The 15,523-nt window shown below is 34.9% G+C and overlaps 2 protein-coding genes across 2 annotated transcripts; one reads left to right on the top strand and one right to left on the bottom strand.

The window, feature by feature from the left end:
- Positions 1-4,754: 4,754 nt before the first annotated feature.
- Positions 4,755-9,169, top strand: LOC114262537 (uncharacterized). Its single transcript, XM_082900471.1, has 4 exons — positions 4,755-5,237; positions 6,239-7,307; positions 7,769-8,165; positions 8,527-9,169. Exons 1-4 carry the CDS (start codon positions 5,229-5,231, stop codon positions 9,167-9,169), a joined length of 2,118 nt encoding a protein of 705 aa, XP_082756597.1. The 5' UTR covers positions 4,755-5,228.
- Positions 9,170-10,023: 854 nt separating this feature from the next.
- LOC145805349 (uncharacterized) lies at positions 10,024-15,319 on the bottom strand. The gene is made up of 13 exons (XM_082900470.1): positions 15,281-15,319; positions 15,142-15,181; positions 14,943-15,026; positions 14,240-14,482; positions 14,050-14,142; positions 13,079-13,821; positions 12,388-12,522; positions 11,444-12,300; positions 11,216-11,306; positions 10,941-11,036; positions 10,644-10,862; positions 10,413-10,540; positions 10,024-10,321 (listed from the first exon to the last, which is right to left on the bottom strand). The coding sequence occupies exons 1-13, from the start codon at positions 15,317-15,319 to the stop codon at positions 10,171-10,173; spliced, it is 2,919 nt and encodes a 972-aa protein (XP_082756596.1). The 3' UTR covers positions 10,024-10,170.
- Positions 15,320-15,523: the final 204 nt, after the last annotated feature.

Here is a 15,523-nt window from a genome sequence, read left to right as displayed (position 1 = left end):
CCCTCATAGGATTGATAGATAACACACTAATTAATGTTTTGAATTCAATTATATATCAAAGTCTTCAAATTCAATTTTGCCTTCTGCAAAGATCATCCCTTCATGCAATTGCAATAAATTTTCCAAATCTTCTTAATATTTAGCCATTGTATAATATATATACCCCATGGCATATTTAAATTTGTTTATTTTGGAGTCATTTTCATACATCTACTCTTGCATATCACCATCATTTGGTGAAAACCTTCATTTTTTAAGCCATGACATACTTTTTGTTTCTACTAATATAAAAAAAAATATTAGGTGTTGGAGGATCTCTAATTATTTACTAATTTTTTTATCAATTTCAAATTTAATGAAAAAAATGACTGAATATGTGCTCCAACCATTTTAATTTTTCACTAAATCAATGATGAACTAAATCCTTCATTCAATTTTCAACAATCGTGGTTTTATTTAAATTTGATGAAATTTCAAAAAAGAAGAAGTAAAGATTGGAGATGATTTTTTTAATAAAAAATTATTAAAATAGATTTTTAGGGTAAATTTAAATTTTGAAGGAAAAAAGAAAAAAGAAAAAAAGAGTTCAGTTAAGGGGCCCGTGTCCACCATAGGTCCCGTTTCAATGATATGAGTAGTTTATTTTTGTAAGATCCTTCATGCATAGTATTTATAAAAAAAAAAAAATTTAATCTAATAATCACAACCTTTTTTTTTTTAATTTTAAAACAAGTTAAATACAAGTCATGTTCAAATAATTTGATTCATTCGAAACCCTATAAGCATACTAATCTATTGGAACAAATGGGGGATGAAGTTTCATATGATGGTTACTTCCCCAACTCTCTTACATACCAATATATAAAAAATAAAAATAAAAAACTCTCCCATATATATAGAGAAATAAAATAAAAATTAATAAAAATAATATAGTAGAGTGTAGATGGTATGGGATTATCAGTGCTAGTTGCAGTGCCGATCCTCAACGGCACGTAAACAATTTTAAAAACATTTTATTAGTCAAAACCACATCACAGCACACTTCTATAAAACTATTCGTTTTTTTTTTCTTCTCCCTACAATGTGCACTGGACCCCAAAACTCACCTACTCAATTAATAAACCCATAGCATTGCAAATTAATCCTTAAACTATTTTAAAAAATAAAAATAAAATAAAACAAAACATTTGTTCTAGAGTCCTATACAGTTGTTTCAACCTTTTATTTCTTTAAGTGATCAAATAGGATATGCTATTATTCTATATATGTGAATCTCCTAACAAAGATTATGTGTACCAAACATTAATTTATACAAGTTTGGCTTTTGTTTTTAATTCCGGATAAGAGAAACGCTTTGAAAAGAATTGTGCTAATTAACATAACCAGGAAAGTCTATCAGTAGTCATATTAAAGATATGTTATCGAATTTAGAAAAGTTATGTGTGCAGAAAAATCAATTTGGTCTATATTGATTTTAAATGTAGTCCTCATCACACTCAGAATAATTTTTTAAAAAAAAAAAATTGTACTATTTTTTGTGTATTTTCTGTGCATGTAAAATTCTTGACAATAATAACTTAATTAGATGCATAAACCCTAAAATCTTCTCTATACATTGACATGGGAGAGCTTCATTTGGCTCTTAATTAAACCATTATTTGAGTGAACGTATGGTAAGTGAGAAAGTCCAAGGGAAAAATTATAAATAAAAGAAAGTAAAAAATGTATATAAGATGGTGGCCTCCCCTAGATAAGCATGTGTACACACTAATATATGATTAGTGACAAAATAATATTTTTTATTGCACAAAACACACAATTAAACTCAAAGTAATTATTTAAACTAAATATATAGTGTATTGTTTAGACTTTTCAATCAAGTATTCTTCTCTATTTTCCCCAATTTACTATCCTTCTTACATAGTATATTTAATTGTAATTATTTCACATATATTATATATAGTTGACCTTTCATTTACCAATTTATATAGCATGACGAATCATTAGTGTTGAAGATTACAAAAACAATGATAGGATTAAGGCACTACGAATATGAATTCAATACCTAATTAATTTATGCATGTTGTTATAAATAATTCTTAATCTTAATTATAAAAAAATTTGAAAAACATCCTATCCATGCACAAATGATGTAAAGGGGAACTTTGTAATGGTTGACCCAACTTTTAACACTTAAAGTTGTTTTAGATTTGTTCAAAAGCAAGTGACTAAACCCTCAAGTGCCAACAACTTTGAGGACATTATATGTATTGGAGAACTCAATGATTATTGCTTTGATTTTTTAATTTTAATTTTTTTTAAACTAATATGGCACTATCATAAGCCTAGTACCCCAAGTGGTAATGGTTATTTTTTAGGTAACTTTAGAGAATTTTTTTTTAAATTTATTTATGTATTTTTTTAATTTGAGTTTTGAATGCAATAGTAAACTTCAACCTCATGTGAAAGCATATATGAAGATTGTACTAATAAACTTTAGGAAAGTGACATTGAAGCACAATATTAGTAGTCTAATATTTTAGTTGTTTTGAATTGATCGGTAACATTATCTCTGTCATTTAGTTTTCTATATTAAAAAAAGCAAGATAACATCAAGTAAAATAAAATAATTTTTATCTTGTCATTTAGGTTTTTCAAGAGAAAATTATACTTTTGACCCCTCCCTCAACTAAAAATTACTACATTTCACTTCCATAATCATCTTATTTGTATTTGTCTTTTGCTGTGAAAAGATTATAGAAAAAGTGATATTTGAGCTATATATGTCAATTTGATGATTAAAATGTTTGTTCAAAAGCTAATTTATTTACATATATATAAGAGGAGAAATTCTAATATACACATTCTTGAAAATGATGTATCATATACACCTTTAGTTAGATTATTTTTTTCTTTAGTTATGACTCATGAATTTTTTAGTTATGTCTTATGTTGTGTTTAGTTATGACATTTTTTGTTTTAGTTAAGACTCATAAAATATGAAATTATATCATTTTATTTTTTAATTATAAGGTACATATTTAAAGGGTGTGTATCTTCTTATCTCCTATCAAGAAATGCGTGCATGCGTGTGTGTGGGGGGTGGGGGGATGGAGAAAACAAAATAGTCATCTATTTTGAGTGAGTTATTCATCTATTTTGAATGAGTTTTTTGTTTATAAAATTAACATATACAACTCACAATGTCACTTTAATAGAATGTTGAGGTTGAAACAAATTAGAATATTTAGATAGCAAATTGTAACAATTTTTAGTTTAAGAGATTAAAGTGATAAAGATTCATAGTTGAAAAATAAAATATTATATAAAATAAAGTATATTATAAATGGTTATTTTTAGAGATTTTATAGCCATCATTTTGCACATCCTTCTTTTAGCATGTAATTTCTTATATTTACTCAAAACATGCCAAAATGAATAAATCTAATAAATTTAGAAATTAAAAGAGAGAGAGAGAGAGAGAGAGAGAGAGAGAAACAGAATGAAGAATTTAAAGGACATAAAGAGAACACATATTTTCTATTTTAGTCAACTAATGCTTTTTTTAATACAGAAATTAGTTTAAAATGGAGTCCACACAGATGACATGGTTCAAAATAGATCCCAGGTACTTTCTTCTACAATGTAAATGCAAATGTAAATGGACCCCATCAGATGACTCATGAGCCCTTTGATTTCATATCTAAAATCAATAATTTGACTTTTTGAGTCTTGTGTTCTAATGTTCAATAATTTTGATATTTTTTCTAAACTTCAATTCAAATCATATTTACAAACTTGAGAAAATTATGCAAAAATTTATGAACAACGAAATATGTAAATAAATTTTATTTTATATATGATTAACAAAATTTTATTATAAAATAAAGTGTAAAGTGCAAATTCAAAATTAGTATATTTTGAGCCGTATACAAAATGAATTGTATTCACATATTTTAATTCTGTACAAAATTTTAAATACTATTTTTTTAAATATATAGTTGTGAATATTATATTCTACAAATAATATCATCCCATTTTAGTTGTACAACAATGATTCATCCCACTAAAAATATCACCACTAATAGCACTAATGCATTAAAAAAATAAAAAAAATAAAAAAAAATTACAACTCCAAGACCAAAACATCACATCATTCATGACGGGACCCACTGCCACCTAATTAGTGAGAGCACTAATTAGTGCTCCCAAGCATTTTTCTTAGTTGTATCTTGCCTGTGTTAAAAGCACTGTTTTTTACTATTCATTATTGTCATTTCAAAATCCCTTACTTTTTTTTTTTTTTTTTGGGTGAATAAAAAAAAAATCCCTTACTTGGTTGACCCTTTTTGGGTTTTTTTTTTTTTTTTTTGTGTGTGTGTGTTCTTTTCATATTTAAGTCTCGTTTGGCAAATAGTTTTTTTAGTCAAAAAGTCACAAAGTGATTAAAAAAATAAAAAATTCAACAGCTTATACAAAAAGTCAAATATTCTTTTTTTTCTCTATTTTTTGCACATCTTTTTGTAAAAAATTAAAAAATCATCCTAAACATACTAATTTTTTATATCATATTTTAATCAAAAAGTTACTAAAAAACCCTATTACCGAACAAGCCTTAGTAAAATGTTTTTAATTTTAATTTATTTTTTAAATTTTCAGGCCTATTTAGACTAAATAACCCTTAAATTTTTAAAAAACAATTGAGTTTGTCCTTTTTAAGTCAACTAAGTAACGTAACAAAGTATAAAGAGATTTTTATTGATAAATCCATTCTAGAGTTGTTATAACCCATTAGGTCCACTAAAGAATATGATAACCTGATTAGTCCCATGAACTTTTCTTTTTATTCCATAAGGTCCATTTTCCTAATTTAACATATTTTACTGGACTATTTTGCCCCCCATATATATATATGTATGTGTACAGTGTTATACGCATTTACATAATATGTGGCTGTTTACGTGGCTGTTTTCTCGGTGATTCAGTTTGGCAGTTTCCATTTTACGTTTCTCTTCGTCAAGCCAATTCCAAGAGATACGTTTATGTTTTGCATACTCGTTCGAAGGATTGGTGGTGCTAGGGTTTCATTGTTGGTGTTCTAGTCTGGTTCTGGTTCTGTGGTTTGCGAGTGAAGATGACGAAGAGGTAGCTGTTCGGCTGTCACATTTTCCGAGCTTTAAGTAGTTCGAATCAGTTGTGTTCGACTTTCTGGAGGATTGTAGGATTGCATGGTTAAGGTTAGTATCAATTTGATTGTGAATAAATGTTCAGTTCATTTGTATGATGAAGCAGATGCTCTGTTTTTTGATTGATGTGATTTGGATGCGCTGGCTTTTCAATTATATGCTTCTTACGTCGTCATGTGGAGAGGAGTACATTCATATTATGTGAAGAACAGTGTTAGTTCTCATTTTAGTTAGTTGTATGCGTCATGAGGATCTGTGTATATGATTTGATTATCAGTACATATGGCAATGTGAATGTTGACATTTTGTTAATGTGGATTATGTGAAGAATGTGGATGTTCTCATTTTAAATTGATGTTTACTTAATGAGGCTCTGTGTGGTGTGATATAATTCAGAGTGTATGTTTCAATGTAAATGTTCAGATTTTGTTAATATTATGTGAAGTTTGTTGGTGTTCTCATTTTTACTTTGATGTTTGCAATTTTGGCATCTTGTTAATATAAATGTGAATGTTCACATCTTTGTATTTGTGAATTATGGATTTAGCACCTGAACTGTACACGTAGTAATTTTTGATTAGTTGCACAATGTGATTTTTGATGTCGATTTTGATTAAATGTGTAGTTCTGATTTTACTTGGACGCATGCGTAATGAGGATCTCTGTAGATGATTTGATTATCAGTATGTAGGTCAATGTGGATGTTAACAATTTGTTAATGTGGATTATGTGAAGAATGTGGATGTTCTCATTTGAAATTGATGTTTGCTGAATGAGGCTCTGTGTGTGTCATATAATTTAGAGTGTCTGTTTGAATGTAAATGTTCACATCGCGCGAATATGATGTGAAGATTGTTGATTTTGTCATTTTACTTTGATGTTTCCTTAATGTTGACATGTTGTTAACAACAATGTGAATGTTCACATCTTCGTATTCTGAAGCATGGATTTAGCACTTCTGCTGTACGCGTTCTCATCCATTTTCTGCACAAAGTGAATTTTCATATTGATTTATATTAATGTTCATTGTTGTGGTTTTTGTGTTTTTATAGGAGATGGATACCTTTATGCTGTTGGTGTGTACATATGGTTGCAGTACAACTGTAATAAATGTTGCCCGCGCAATGTGTTATTCTCGTTTGGTGGAGTGTTTGTGTGAGAAATGGGATGAGTTGTCTGCTGGTTCTATTTCACTGTTCTGTAAACTACCTGGGATTAGGAAGTGTGATTTGGACAATGAGGAAGAATTTCAGAACATGTTACTGCTTGCTAAATCAATGGGGGTACAACATGTAGAAGTTGTGGTTGAGTTGAAAAGTGGTACTGTTCAGTCGACTAGTTTGGGATTGGTTCGTGTGGGGGTTGAGGAAGAAATTGATGCATTACGAAGATTTTGCCACCATAACGAGAAGGTGTTGTTGTCAGCCTCTTGGGCAAATGGTATTACGCATGTGGGACAACGGTTTGTTGGAGGTGCACAAGAATTTCGTGACGTTTTATGTAAGTACGCCATCCAATGTGGGTTTCAGTTTACATATGTGAAGAACGAGACAACAAGAGTTACTGCTGTGTGTGCGATGCGGGAGGAGAGGGGCTGCTTGTGGGCTATACATTGTAGAGCACAACGAGCAAATGATTTTTTCTACATCAAGAGTTTTAGTGATGTGCATACGTGTGGTACGGATGTCCGAACATCGAAGAATCCACGAGTTAGTTCGGATTTGGTGTCGAGTACCATATCTGAAATTGTGAGGGACAAGCCGTTGACTCGGCCGTGTGATGTTGTTACTATTTTGAAGAGGGATTATGGGCTAGATGTGAGTTACCACGTCGTATGGTTGGCTGTGGAGAAAGCAAAGGCTAGTATTCATGGAGATCACTCATTATCGTTTGACCAGCTGCGGTGGTATTCGGATGCGGTGATGCGGTACAATCCGGGGAGTTATGTCAATATTGACTATGATGCGAGTAGTCAACAGTTTCGTCGTTTCTTTGTGTCATTCGCTGCGTGTATTTCTGGGTTCAATTCTTGTCGGCCTTTATTATTCTTGGATGGAACATTCCTCAAAGGAAAGTACAAAGGTCAGCTACTGGCGGCAACGGCAAAAGACGGAAACAATGGTTAGTAATTTTTTTACCTCTATATTCATGTCAAGATTCACATTGACATGCATAGTACGGACAAATGAGTGATGGAGAAATTATAAGTACTGTGAACATTGACATTAGTATGCACTGATGTGAATGTTCACATCTGTGTCTGCTGATGCCTGGAATGTGAACATTCACATTATTTTACATTGATCCATTCACAGTATTGTACATCTGTGCCTGCTAATGATAGTTGTGTGAACATTCACATTCAGATCAGTGTATACTACTGTCAGTTGATCTGTTAATGAGCATTACTGTGATTGGTCATATTATCAGTTGCTGAACAATCAAAAATGAATTATTGATGGGCGTTAATGTGAATGTTCACATTATCAATTGCTGAACAATCACATGACCTGTTTCGTTTATATTGTTTTCTATTCATTTTGGAATACTGTGAACAGTTGTGTATTGGTGTTGTGTTGTAGGTCTGTTTCCTGTTGCATTTGCGGTTGTTGATTCGGAGACCACGGCGAATTGGTCGTGGTTCTTGCATGAACTTGGGAAGGTTGTTGATGGTAACCGTAAGATTACTTTTATTTCGGATCGTAATCTTGGCTTGTTAGAAGCTATGCCGAAGGTGTTCCCATCGGGTCATCACGGTTATTGCTTACAGCACTTGAAGAGCAATTTAAGAGACCGGATGAAAGGAATTGATAATGGCTTCAGGGATCACCTAGTAAGTAGTTTGGGTGATTGTGCTTATGAGCCAACTGTGGTAGGGTTCCATGAAAAGCTTGCAAAATTAAAAGAGGAGGGTAAACAACGAGCACATGATTTCTTCAAGGACTTGGCACCTGAGCACTGGGCAAATTCATACTTCAGGTAATAACAGTTTCATAAACTGTTCCATTGGGCAAGTCAAAATGGTAGCGATGTGAATTATCAGTTACGATTTGTAAAAATATTCCAATTGTGTTTCACGTTCAATGTCAGTGATGTGAATGTTCACATCTGATAGCAATGACTCATTTGAATGATGTGAATGTTCAAACAAGTTGTCATATTTTGCTGTTGTTAACATTCTCATCATTCTGTCATTTAAGTTGATGTTAGTGTTCACATCTGTGCATCGTGTAAGTTGATGTTAATGTCCACTGCGAATGGTGTTAATGTTCACATCAGTCAACGTGAGTGTTCAAACCTGTTAACTTTCGGGGTGTAAAATGTTTGTGATATTGTGCAGGGGCATGCGTTATGGGGAGATGACTTCCAATGCGGCGGAGTCATTTAATAACTGGATTAAAGAAGCGCGTAATCTTCCTATCACTCAAATGGTGGACACAATTCGTACTCAGTTGATGCGGCAAATGTCTGCACGGCGTGACCAAGCAAACAAATGGAATGAGCTTATTTGTCCTACATTTGAAACAAGGCTTATGGATTCGTTCAATAACAGCAGGTCTTGGCAAGTTAGCAAAGCCAATGAGAATGTGTTTGAAGTACATTCGATACCATCTGTCACTGTTGATGTTGCGAGGCGTACATGTTCGTGCTTCAAATGGCAAATTAACGGATTCCCATGTGACCATGCTGTTGTTGCCATTCAGAAGAGCCGTTACAATCTCAATGATTGTGTGGAACATTACTTTCATGTACAGACATATCGTGGAGCGTATTCGGGTGCCATATTCTCTATACCATCGGTGGAGAAGCCGTCTTTTGATCCCATGGACTTCACTATATACCCGCCAACTGTGAAAAGACCACCCGGAAGGCCGAAAAAGAATAGGATCCCATCAAGGGGTGAGAAACTTAAGCAAATAAGGTGCGGGAGATGTGATAAGCTGGGGAGCCATAATCGGAAGTCATGCAAGGAGCCGATATAGGATGTACATTTTTCATTTTAACGTTGTGTTTTACATTCGATTCTTATATTCATTTGTGCCTTTTCATTTTCTTTTTCTGTACGAAACTGATTTTTTGATACAGTTGTAACGATAAATACATGATGTGGACATTCACACTTACGTAAACGAATCATATTATGTGAATACTTGCACATGGGTTGAACGTTTTTACCTTATTGTTGTCAATGTCGACATGAATACAAGATGTGATGTGAACTTTCACATTCATGAAGATTGACATGGTGTGAATATTCACACCTGTTCATGTTACCCGTAATGATGTCATGCAAACAATGTGTACATTCCTGCACAAGGTATGTGTGTTACATTGAAAACTAGTTCCACAAATCGCATCAAATATGCTCATCAAAACACGGCATTATGAATATCATAAGTGATTATGAACATTCACATCAGTGTTGAAACAGTGAACAGTCATAGCTGTAAACGTTAGTGCATATGAATATCGTAAGTGAATCTAAACATTAGTGCATATGCATTTGAATATCATAAGTGAATGCTCATCACAACACGGCATTATGAATATCGTACGTGAGTGTGAACATTCACATCAGTGTTTGCAATTGCTATGAGCAACCACAAATGTGAATGTTCACACATGTGTATGTGATCCGTAATTATGTCACGTAGACCAAGTGTACACTCCTGCACAAAGTATGTGTACTTAACAACAGTCAGGTTCAAACATTTGCAGAAATTTTTCTCACAACAACATAGCAGTATGCATATCGTACGTGACTGTAAACATTCACATTAGCGGTACAATTGTGGACATTCACATATGTAAAACATAACAACACCAAAAGTAGTTCAAAATTCGCAGCTGCCTTTTTCCTATTAACAGATGTTGTATCACTGTTTTACAATCAGTTGCTGTGTCAAAATATCAACGCTTTCCATATTAACATTCAAACCGACTGTTGGTTAGTTCGTAGGTGGACACCCCCCACCTATAGGTTTTAAGGAAGCTCTGATTTCTTATGATTCAAAAAACTATGCACTAACAAATCTCGTAGTCCACACCATTCTGCACTACTGAGGCTGCCCACAATTTCTTCATGATATACGTGTGCCCGCATGATGTAACATACTGCAGGTCCGCAGTCCACTCTGTAAATGTGAAATGGTTTTGATTAGCAGTTGACAGGAATATTTGCATAATGGTTGTGGAGGATTTGAAAAAAAATTTAGTGAGGCTTACGAGGCGTCGCCTTGTTGAGGACAGACATCAACACTTTTGGTTGGTTGTGCTGGATTTTGGCCTGCTAACTTAGTGTGTAGCGGTGATGACTCGCCAATAACGGTCACAACATGCTCAATGTAGTTCCTCTGTGTATGGAATTTCACATTAGGGACCAACAAACATATGTGTGTGTACAGTCATTTAATGCACGAGAACAAGTCATGTTTGTGTTGAAAAATAGACACTTACAATTTCCTGTGCTTGGTCGATATGCGGGTCATGTATGCCTGGTCTTGGGCGCAACGAGTTGTAATGCTTCCACAAATTTTCTTTAGCATCATACACAACTGTCGTCCAGTGGTACTCATGATGCAATGGGAATAGTAGGTATCTCTCTCCTTGGTAGTTTCTGACATGTGCGTCAATGTGTTTACTCCTTTTGCGAGGATGGTACTCTCGTATCACTTTCTGTACACATTTGACAAATAATTAATGAACTGTGAAGTTTCACAGTCACATTACAAGTAATGGAATGATAGATTTTACCAAACACATGCTCGTGAAGATCAATGAGGCTTCATCTGAAGTTGGGTTGACCACCTCTTGTTGTTCATGCAACAGTTCAGCATATGCATCTATGAGCTGCACAAACATGGGGTCATATTATGAATATCGTACATGAGTGTGAACATTCACATCAGTGTTCACAATTGCTATGAGCAACCACAACTGTGAATGTTCACACATGTGATACAACATCAGTGTGTGTGTGTCTGTGTGTGCAAATGCATGAAGACTGAATTATATTTGTAATGGCATACATTGCTGTGTATTGATTCCTCCTTGATAAGGTTGACAATGTCATCAAAATACACATGTGTAGCCTTCGAATCTCCTTTCCACACCAGCAGCCTGTGCATTATTTAACAAACCAATGTAAATATTCACATTGCATATATCTCAACAACCCAAAAAAACTGAACAGAGTTAGGAATATAGACTATTACGGAATGTGAATGTTAACATTGGATGTTTGCACAGTCACTTACTCATCGCCTCCATTTTTTTGTAAAGCTTGGACCTTTTGTTTGTCATGTTTGGACATCTTGGCCCAGACTTTGAACTTCTTGGTGAAGGATAATTTTTTTGGCTGCTTCGCTGGTGGGTGTTCCTCCTCATCTTCAACCATTTCTACTGGAGGGGGCTGCTTTTGGCCAGGTAAATCTGGGTATTGGAAGTCAGGCAGTCGATGTTCTTTGCGATCTTTTTCCTTTATACGCTTGACCCTAGAAGGTGGGCTGAAATTGTGTTGCATTGGGCTAGGGGGTTGCCTTTCTGACATAGCTTGTGTGACAATGTGGACTGACTGGTCATCGTAAAGATCCTGAAGAATTGTTTTATCGCATTCTAAGTCGATGACCAGCTGCGTTAAGCGTTTGATTTCTTGATCCTTCTGCTCCATGGACTTCTTCATTTCGATATTCACGTTGGGCGGGCTGGTCTGGTTAAACAATCTATGCTCAAGATCAGCTATGACTCTTGCCCTCAACTCCCATGAAAATTGAAGGTGTTTGTACTTTGCTTCCCATTGCCTTATGACGCCCCAAGCCTTCCGATTTTCTTGGATAAGGACGTCAATGATATCAGGGTGGTTTGTGTCTGGTATTACAATAGCTCTGTCATAATGTTGGCTGGTAAATGGAATGTCAATGTCCTCATCACTGTCCTTCAGGTCTACCCCATCCCCAGAAAAGTGGGAGCTGCTGCCACTGTGTTGTTCTCCCTTGATGTCAGAAATGTTGGGACATTTTCTGCCTGGTTCATAAATTTCAGGCTCCACCTTCAATGTTTTACGCTTGAACTTTTGTAATTCTGTTGGGATTGCAAAGAGTTCACCGGCATTAACCTGGAAATGAAAAAATTATGTTAATTAACGCATATATTTGGGTGGTGTTATAATGTGAATGTTTGGATCACTAGTTGAAGGCCCTACCTCATTAAAACCCAAATCTGCTAAGGAGATGGTTTTCATCTTCTTCTGCAAAGCAGTCAGATCCCACTTCACACAGCGAGGAAAAGCATTGGGTCTGTGAGGTTGGAGGATGGTTGTGTGCTCACACAACCAGTACTTCAATAAAACAAGAATCGCATATTGTTATTTAGCATTTGCAGAGTAATGGCAACCTATGTGAACATTAATCACAGTGGCATTGTTGTGAACATCCCAGTAGCACATTGTCATTGAATGTGAACATTCACATCTGCTAACCGTGAACGATGTGGCACTGTTGTGAACATTCACAGAGTTATGTTATGAGTCAATGTGATCAGTCACATTAACTGCTTCAGATGTGAACATTCACAGTAGTGAAAACATAATTGCCTACAGAGCAGTGTGGTAAACATTCAGGGTGGTACATTATCATTGAATGTGAACATTCACACTGTTCACATTTGAATCACTGATGTGAATGATGACAGAAACATAAGTGCTTTGGCACTGTTGTGAACATGCACAGTAGTATGTTATGATCAGTGGTTCAGATGTGAACATTCACATATGTGAAATACAATTGCCTATGGACATTCACATCAGAGGTGCAGATGCCAATGTTGACAGTTGGCTTAGATGAAAAACACTGGAGGACATTTCAATCTTACTATTGGAAAACATGGGTACTTACCATCAATAACATGACACAGCCGGTGACTTTTGCTGGATTTTTGTCATTTTGGGAAATAGACGATGTCAACATTGTCCTAATTTGCTTCGCCCAATCATATTGTTGCATGCTTTCCAGTGGGACCATATGTGCGTAGTAGCCCCATCCTATTGTCTCTCCGCTTGTTGAGAAAAAAAGCTTCTGGCAAGCATACATGCACACTAGTCGGGCAACTTCTTCGTTGTCATCTTTCTTTTTTCCTTTCAATGCCTCGGTCAAAAGGGTTTGTATCCACTTTGAAGTCAACCGGCTTACGTTTTTGCATCTTCTGTTTACAATGCCAGTCTTTGGTTTCGCACCGTATGTTATGTCCATTGGCTTGCTGCCACAGTCCACACCGAAAATCAGCTTGATGTCGCTGTTGTGTATTTTCATCTTCTTCTGCCCAATGTAGAAGGCATCCTCTGAAGCTTGGTACATTTGTAGTACATGCACAACAACATCATCATACTTCATGCATTTATCCAGGTCAATTTGATTGTTTCTCAATGCGTCAAACAAATTCCAAAAAGGGGTTTGTCGAAGGCAGCGAAGCTGTGCTTCTGTGAACTTGGTGGTTTTCATTAATTTGACCAGTCCTGTCATATTAGATCTGTAGTTCACATGGCGCTTGTCGACATTGGTGCAAGTATTTGTTTTTGGGGTTTCTTCCTTCGCATGGGACTCATCTCTTTTTCTCTTTCCGGTTTTCTTGTGTGCGACGTCTGCAAAATGGAGCATTTAAAAAAAAATAAGTGAAGGCTCATGTGATTAGCATAGTCGAACAGATGTGAACATTCACACTATTCCACTGGTGTGCATGTTCACAGTTGTGTGCGTTGGTGTGAATCACCAGAGTTTGTTTGTGGTTGTGAACATTCACATAGGAGCAGGACCAATAATATCTGATTGTCCTAAAATCGTCAGGGAATGTGAATGTTCACAGCATATACCAACAGCACAAATAAAATCTGACTCTCTTAAAATTTTCAAGCAATTTGAATGTTCACAGCATAGAACAACAGCACCAATAATAGCTGACTCAACTAAAATTTTTCAGACAATGAGAATGTTCACATCCTACATCAAAAGCACCAAAAATATCTGATTGAAGTAACAAATTCATGCAATGTGAATGTTCACATAGTACAACATTAACACCAACAACATCTGACTCTCCTAAAATTTCCAGGAAATGTGAATGTTGACAGCGTAGAACAAGAACACCAATAATATATGACTGTCCTAAATTCTCAGGCAAATTTTTCAGACAATGTGAAGGTTCACAGCCTAGCCCAAAAGCACCAACAATATCTGATTGAACTAAAACTTTCAGGCAATGTGAATGTTGGCATGGTAGAACATTAACATCGCCGACATCTGACTCTACAAAAATTTCCAGCAAATGTGAATGTTGATAGCATAGAACAACAACACAAACAATATCTGTATTGTGTAAATTTCTAGGCAAATTTTACATTCAATGTGAATGTTCACAGTAGAACAAAAGCACAAATAATATCTGATCGAATTTAAACCTTCAGTCAATGTGAATGTTCATATCGTATGTCATTAACACCACCGACATCTGACTCTCCTAAAATTTGAAGGGCATGTGAATGTTGACAGCATAGAACAACAACACAAATACTATCTGAATGTCCTAAATTTTTCAGGCAAATTTTCAGACAATGTGAATGTTCACAGCCTAGACCGAAAGCACCAATAATATCTGATTGAACTAAAACTTTCAGGCAATGTGAAAGTTCAATAATATCTGAATGTCATAAATTTTCAGGCCAATGTTCCACACAACGTGAAATTTCACATACTAGCCCAAAAGCACCAATAATATATGATCGAACTGAAACATTCAGGCAATGTGAATGTTCACATCGAAGAACATTAACACCACCGACATCTGACTCTCCTAAAAATTCCAGCAAATGTGAATGTTGACAGCATAGAACAACAACCCCAAAAATATATGACTGTCCAAAAATTTTCAGGCAATGCGAATGTTCACAGCCTATAACAAGATAAACCAATAATATCTGATTGTCCTACAATGTTCAGGCAATGTAACTGTTCACAGTTTCCAACAAAAAGAACAACAACAGAATTGGCCAAAGTGTGTCAATGCCTGTGAATTTTCACAGCATACAACAACAACACCATTAATACCTGATTACGCAAACATTTTAACTCTATGTGAATGTTCATATCTGTTACCCACAGCAACAGAAAAAGAACTGGCCAAAAAATTTTTGAAACCATGTTAATGGTCACAGCATTGGACAACAACGGGGTAACATCTGGAATAAGTTGATCATCAAACCATTTCCAATCAATGTGAATGTTCACATTTTTCAATAATAACAACTACAACTATAACATTGTCGATTGTTGACAGTTGTGAACACAATG

Source organism: Camellia sinensis, chromosome 13, assembly GCF_055761805.1.
Source record: "Camellia sinensis isolate YWXY chromosome 13, ASM5576180v1, whole genome shotgun sequence".
Taxonomy (NCBI): domain Eukaryota; kingdom Viridiplantae; phylum Streptophyta; class Magnoliopsida; order Ericales; family Theaceae; genus Camellia; species Camellia sinensis.
Note: the sequence above shows the minus strand (reverse complement) of the source record. Positions and strands in the feature narration are given on the sequence as shown.

Excerpts from the sequence above, each read along its gene's own strand:
- LOC114262537 (XM_082900471.1), top strand. Across the intron at positions 7,308-7,768 it reads GGCAAAAGACGGAAACAATG|GTCTGTTTCCTGTTGCATTT; the intron begins GTTAGTAATTTT and ends GTTGTGTTGTAG. Across the intron at positions 8,166-8,526 it reads TGGGCAAATTCATACTTCAG|GGGCATGCGTTATGGGGAGA; the intron begins GTAATAACAGTT and ends GATATTGTGCAG.
- LOC145805349 (XM_082900470.1), bottom strand. The coding sequence starts at position 15,319 with ATGAACATTCACATAGAGTTAAAATGTTTGCGTAATCAG. Across the intron at positions 14,483-14,942 it reads AGTTCGATCATATATTATTG|AGTCAGATGTCGGCGATGTT; the intron begins GTGCTTTTGGGC and ends AAATTTTTGTAG. Across the intron at positions 10,541-10,643 it reads TCGACCAAGCACAGGAAATT|AGGAACTACATTGAGCATGT; the intron begins GTAAGTGTCTAT and ends TTCCATACACAG.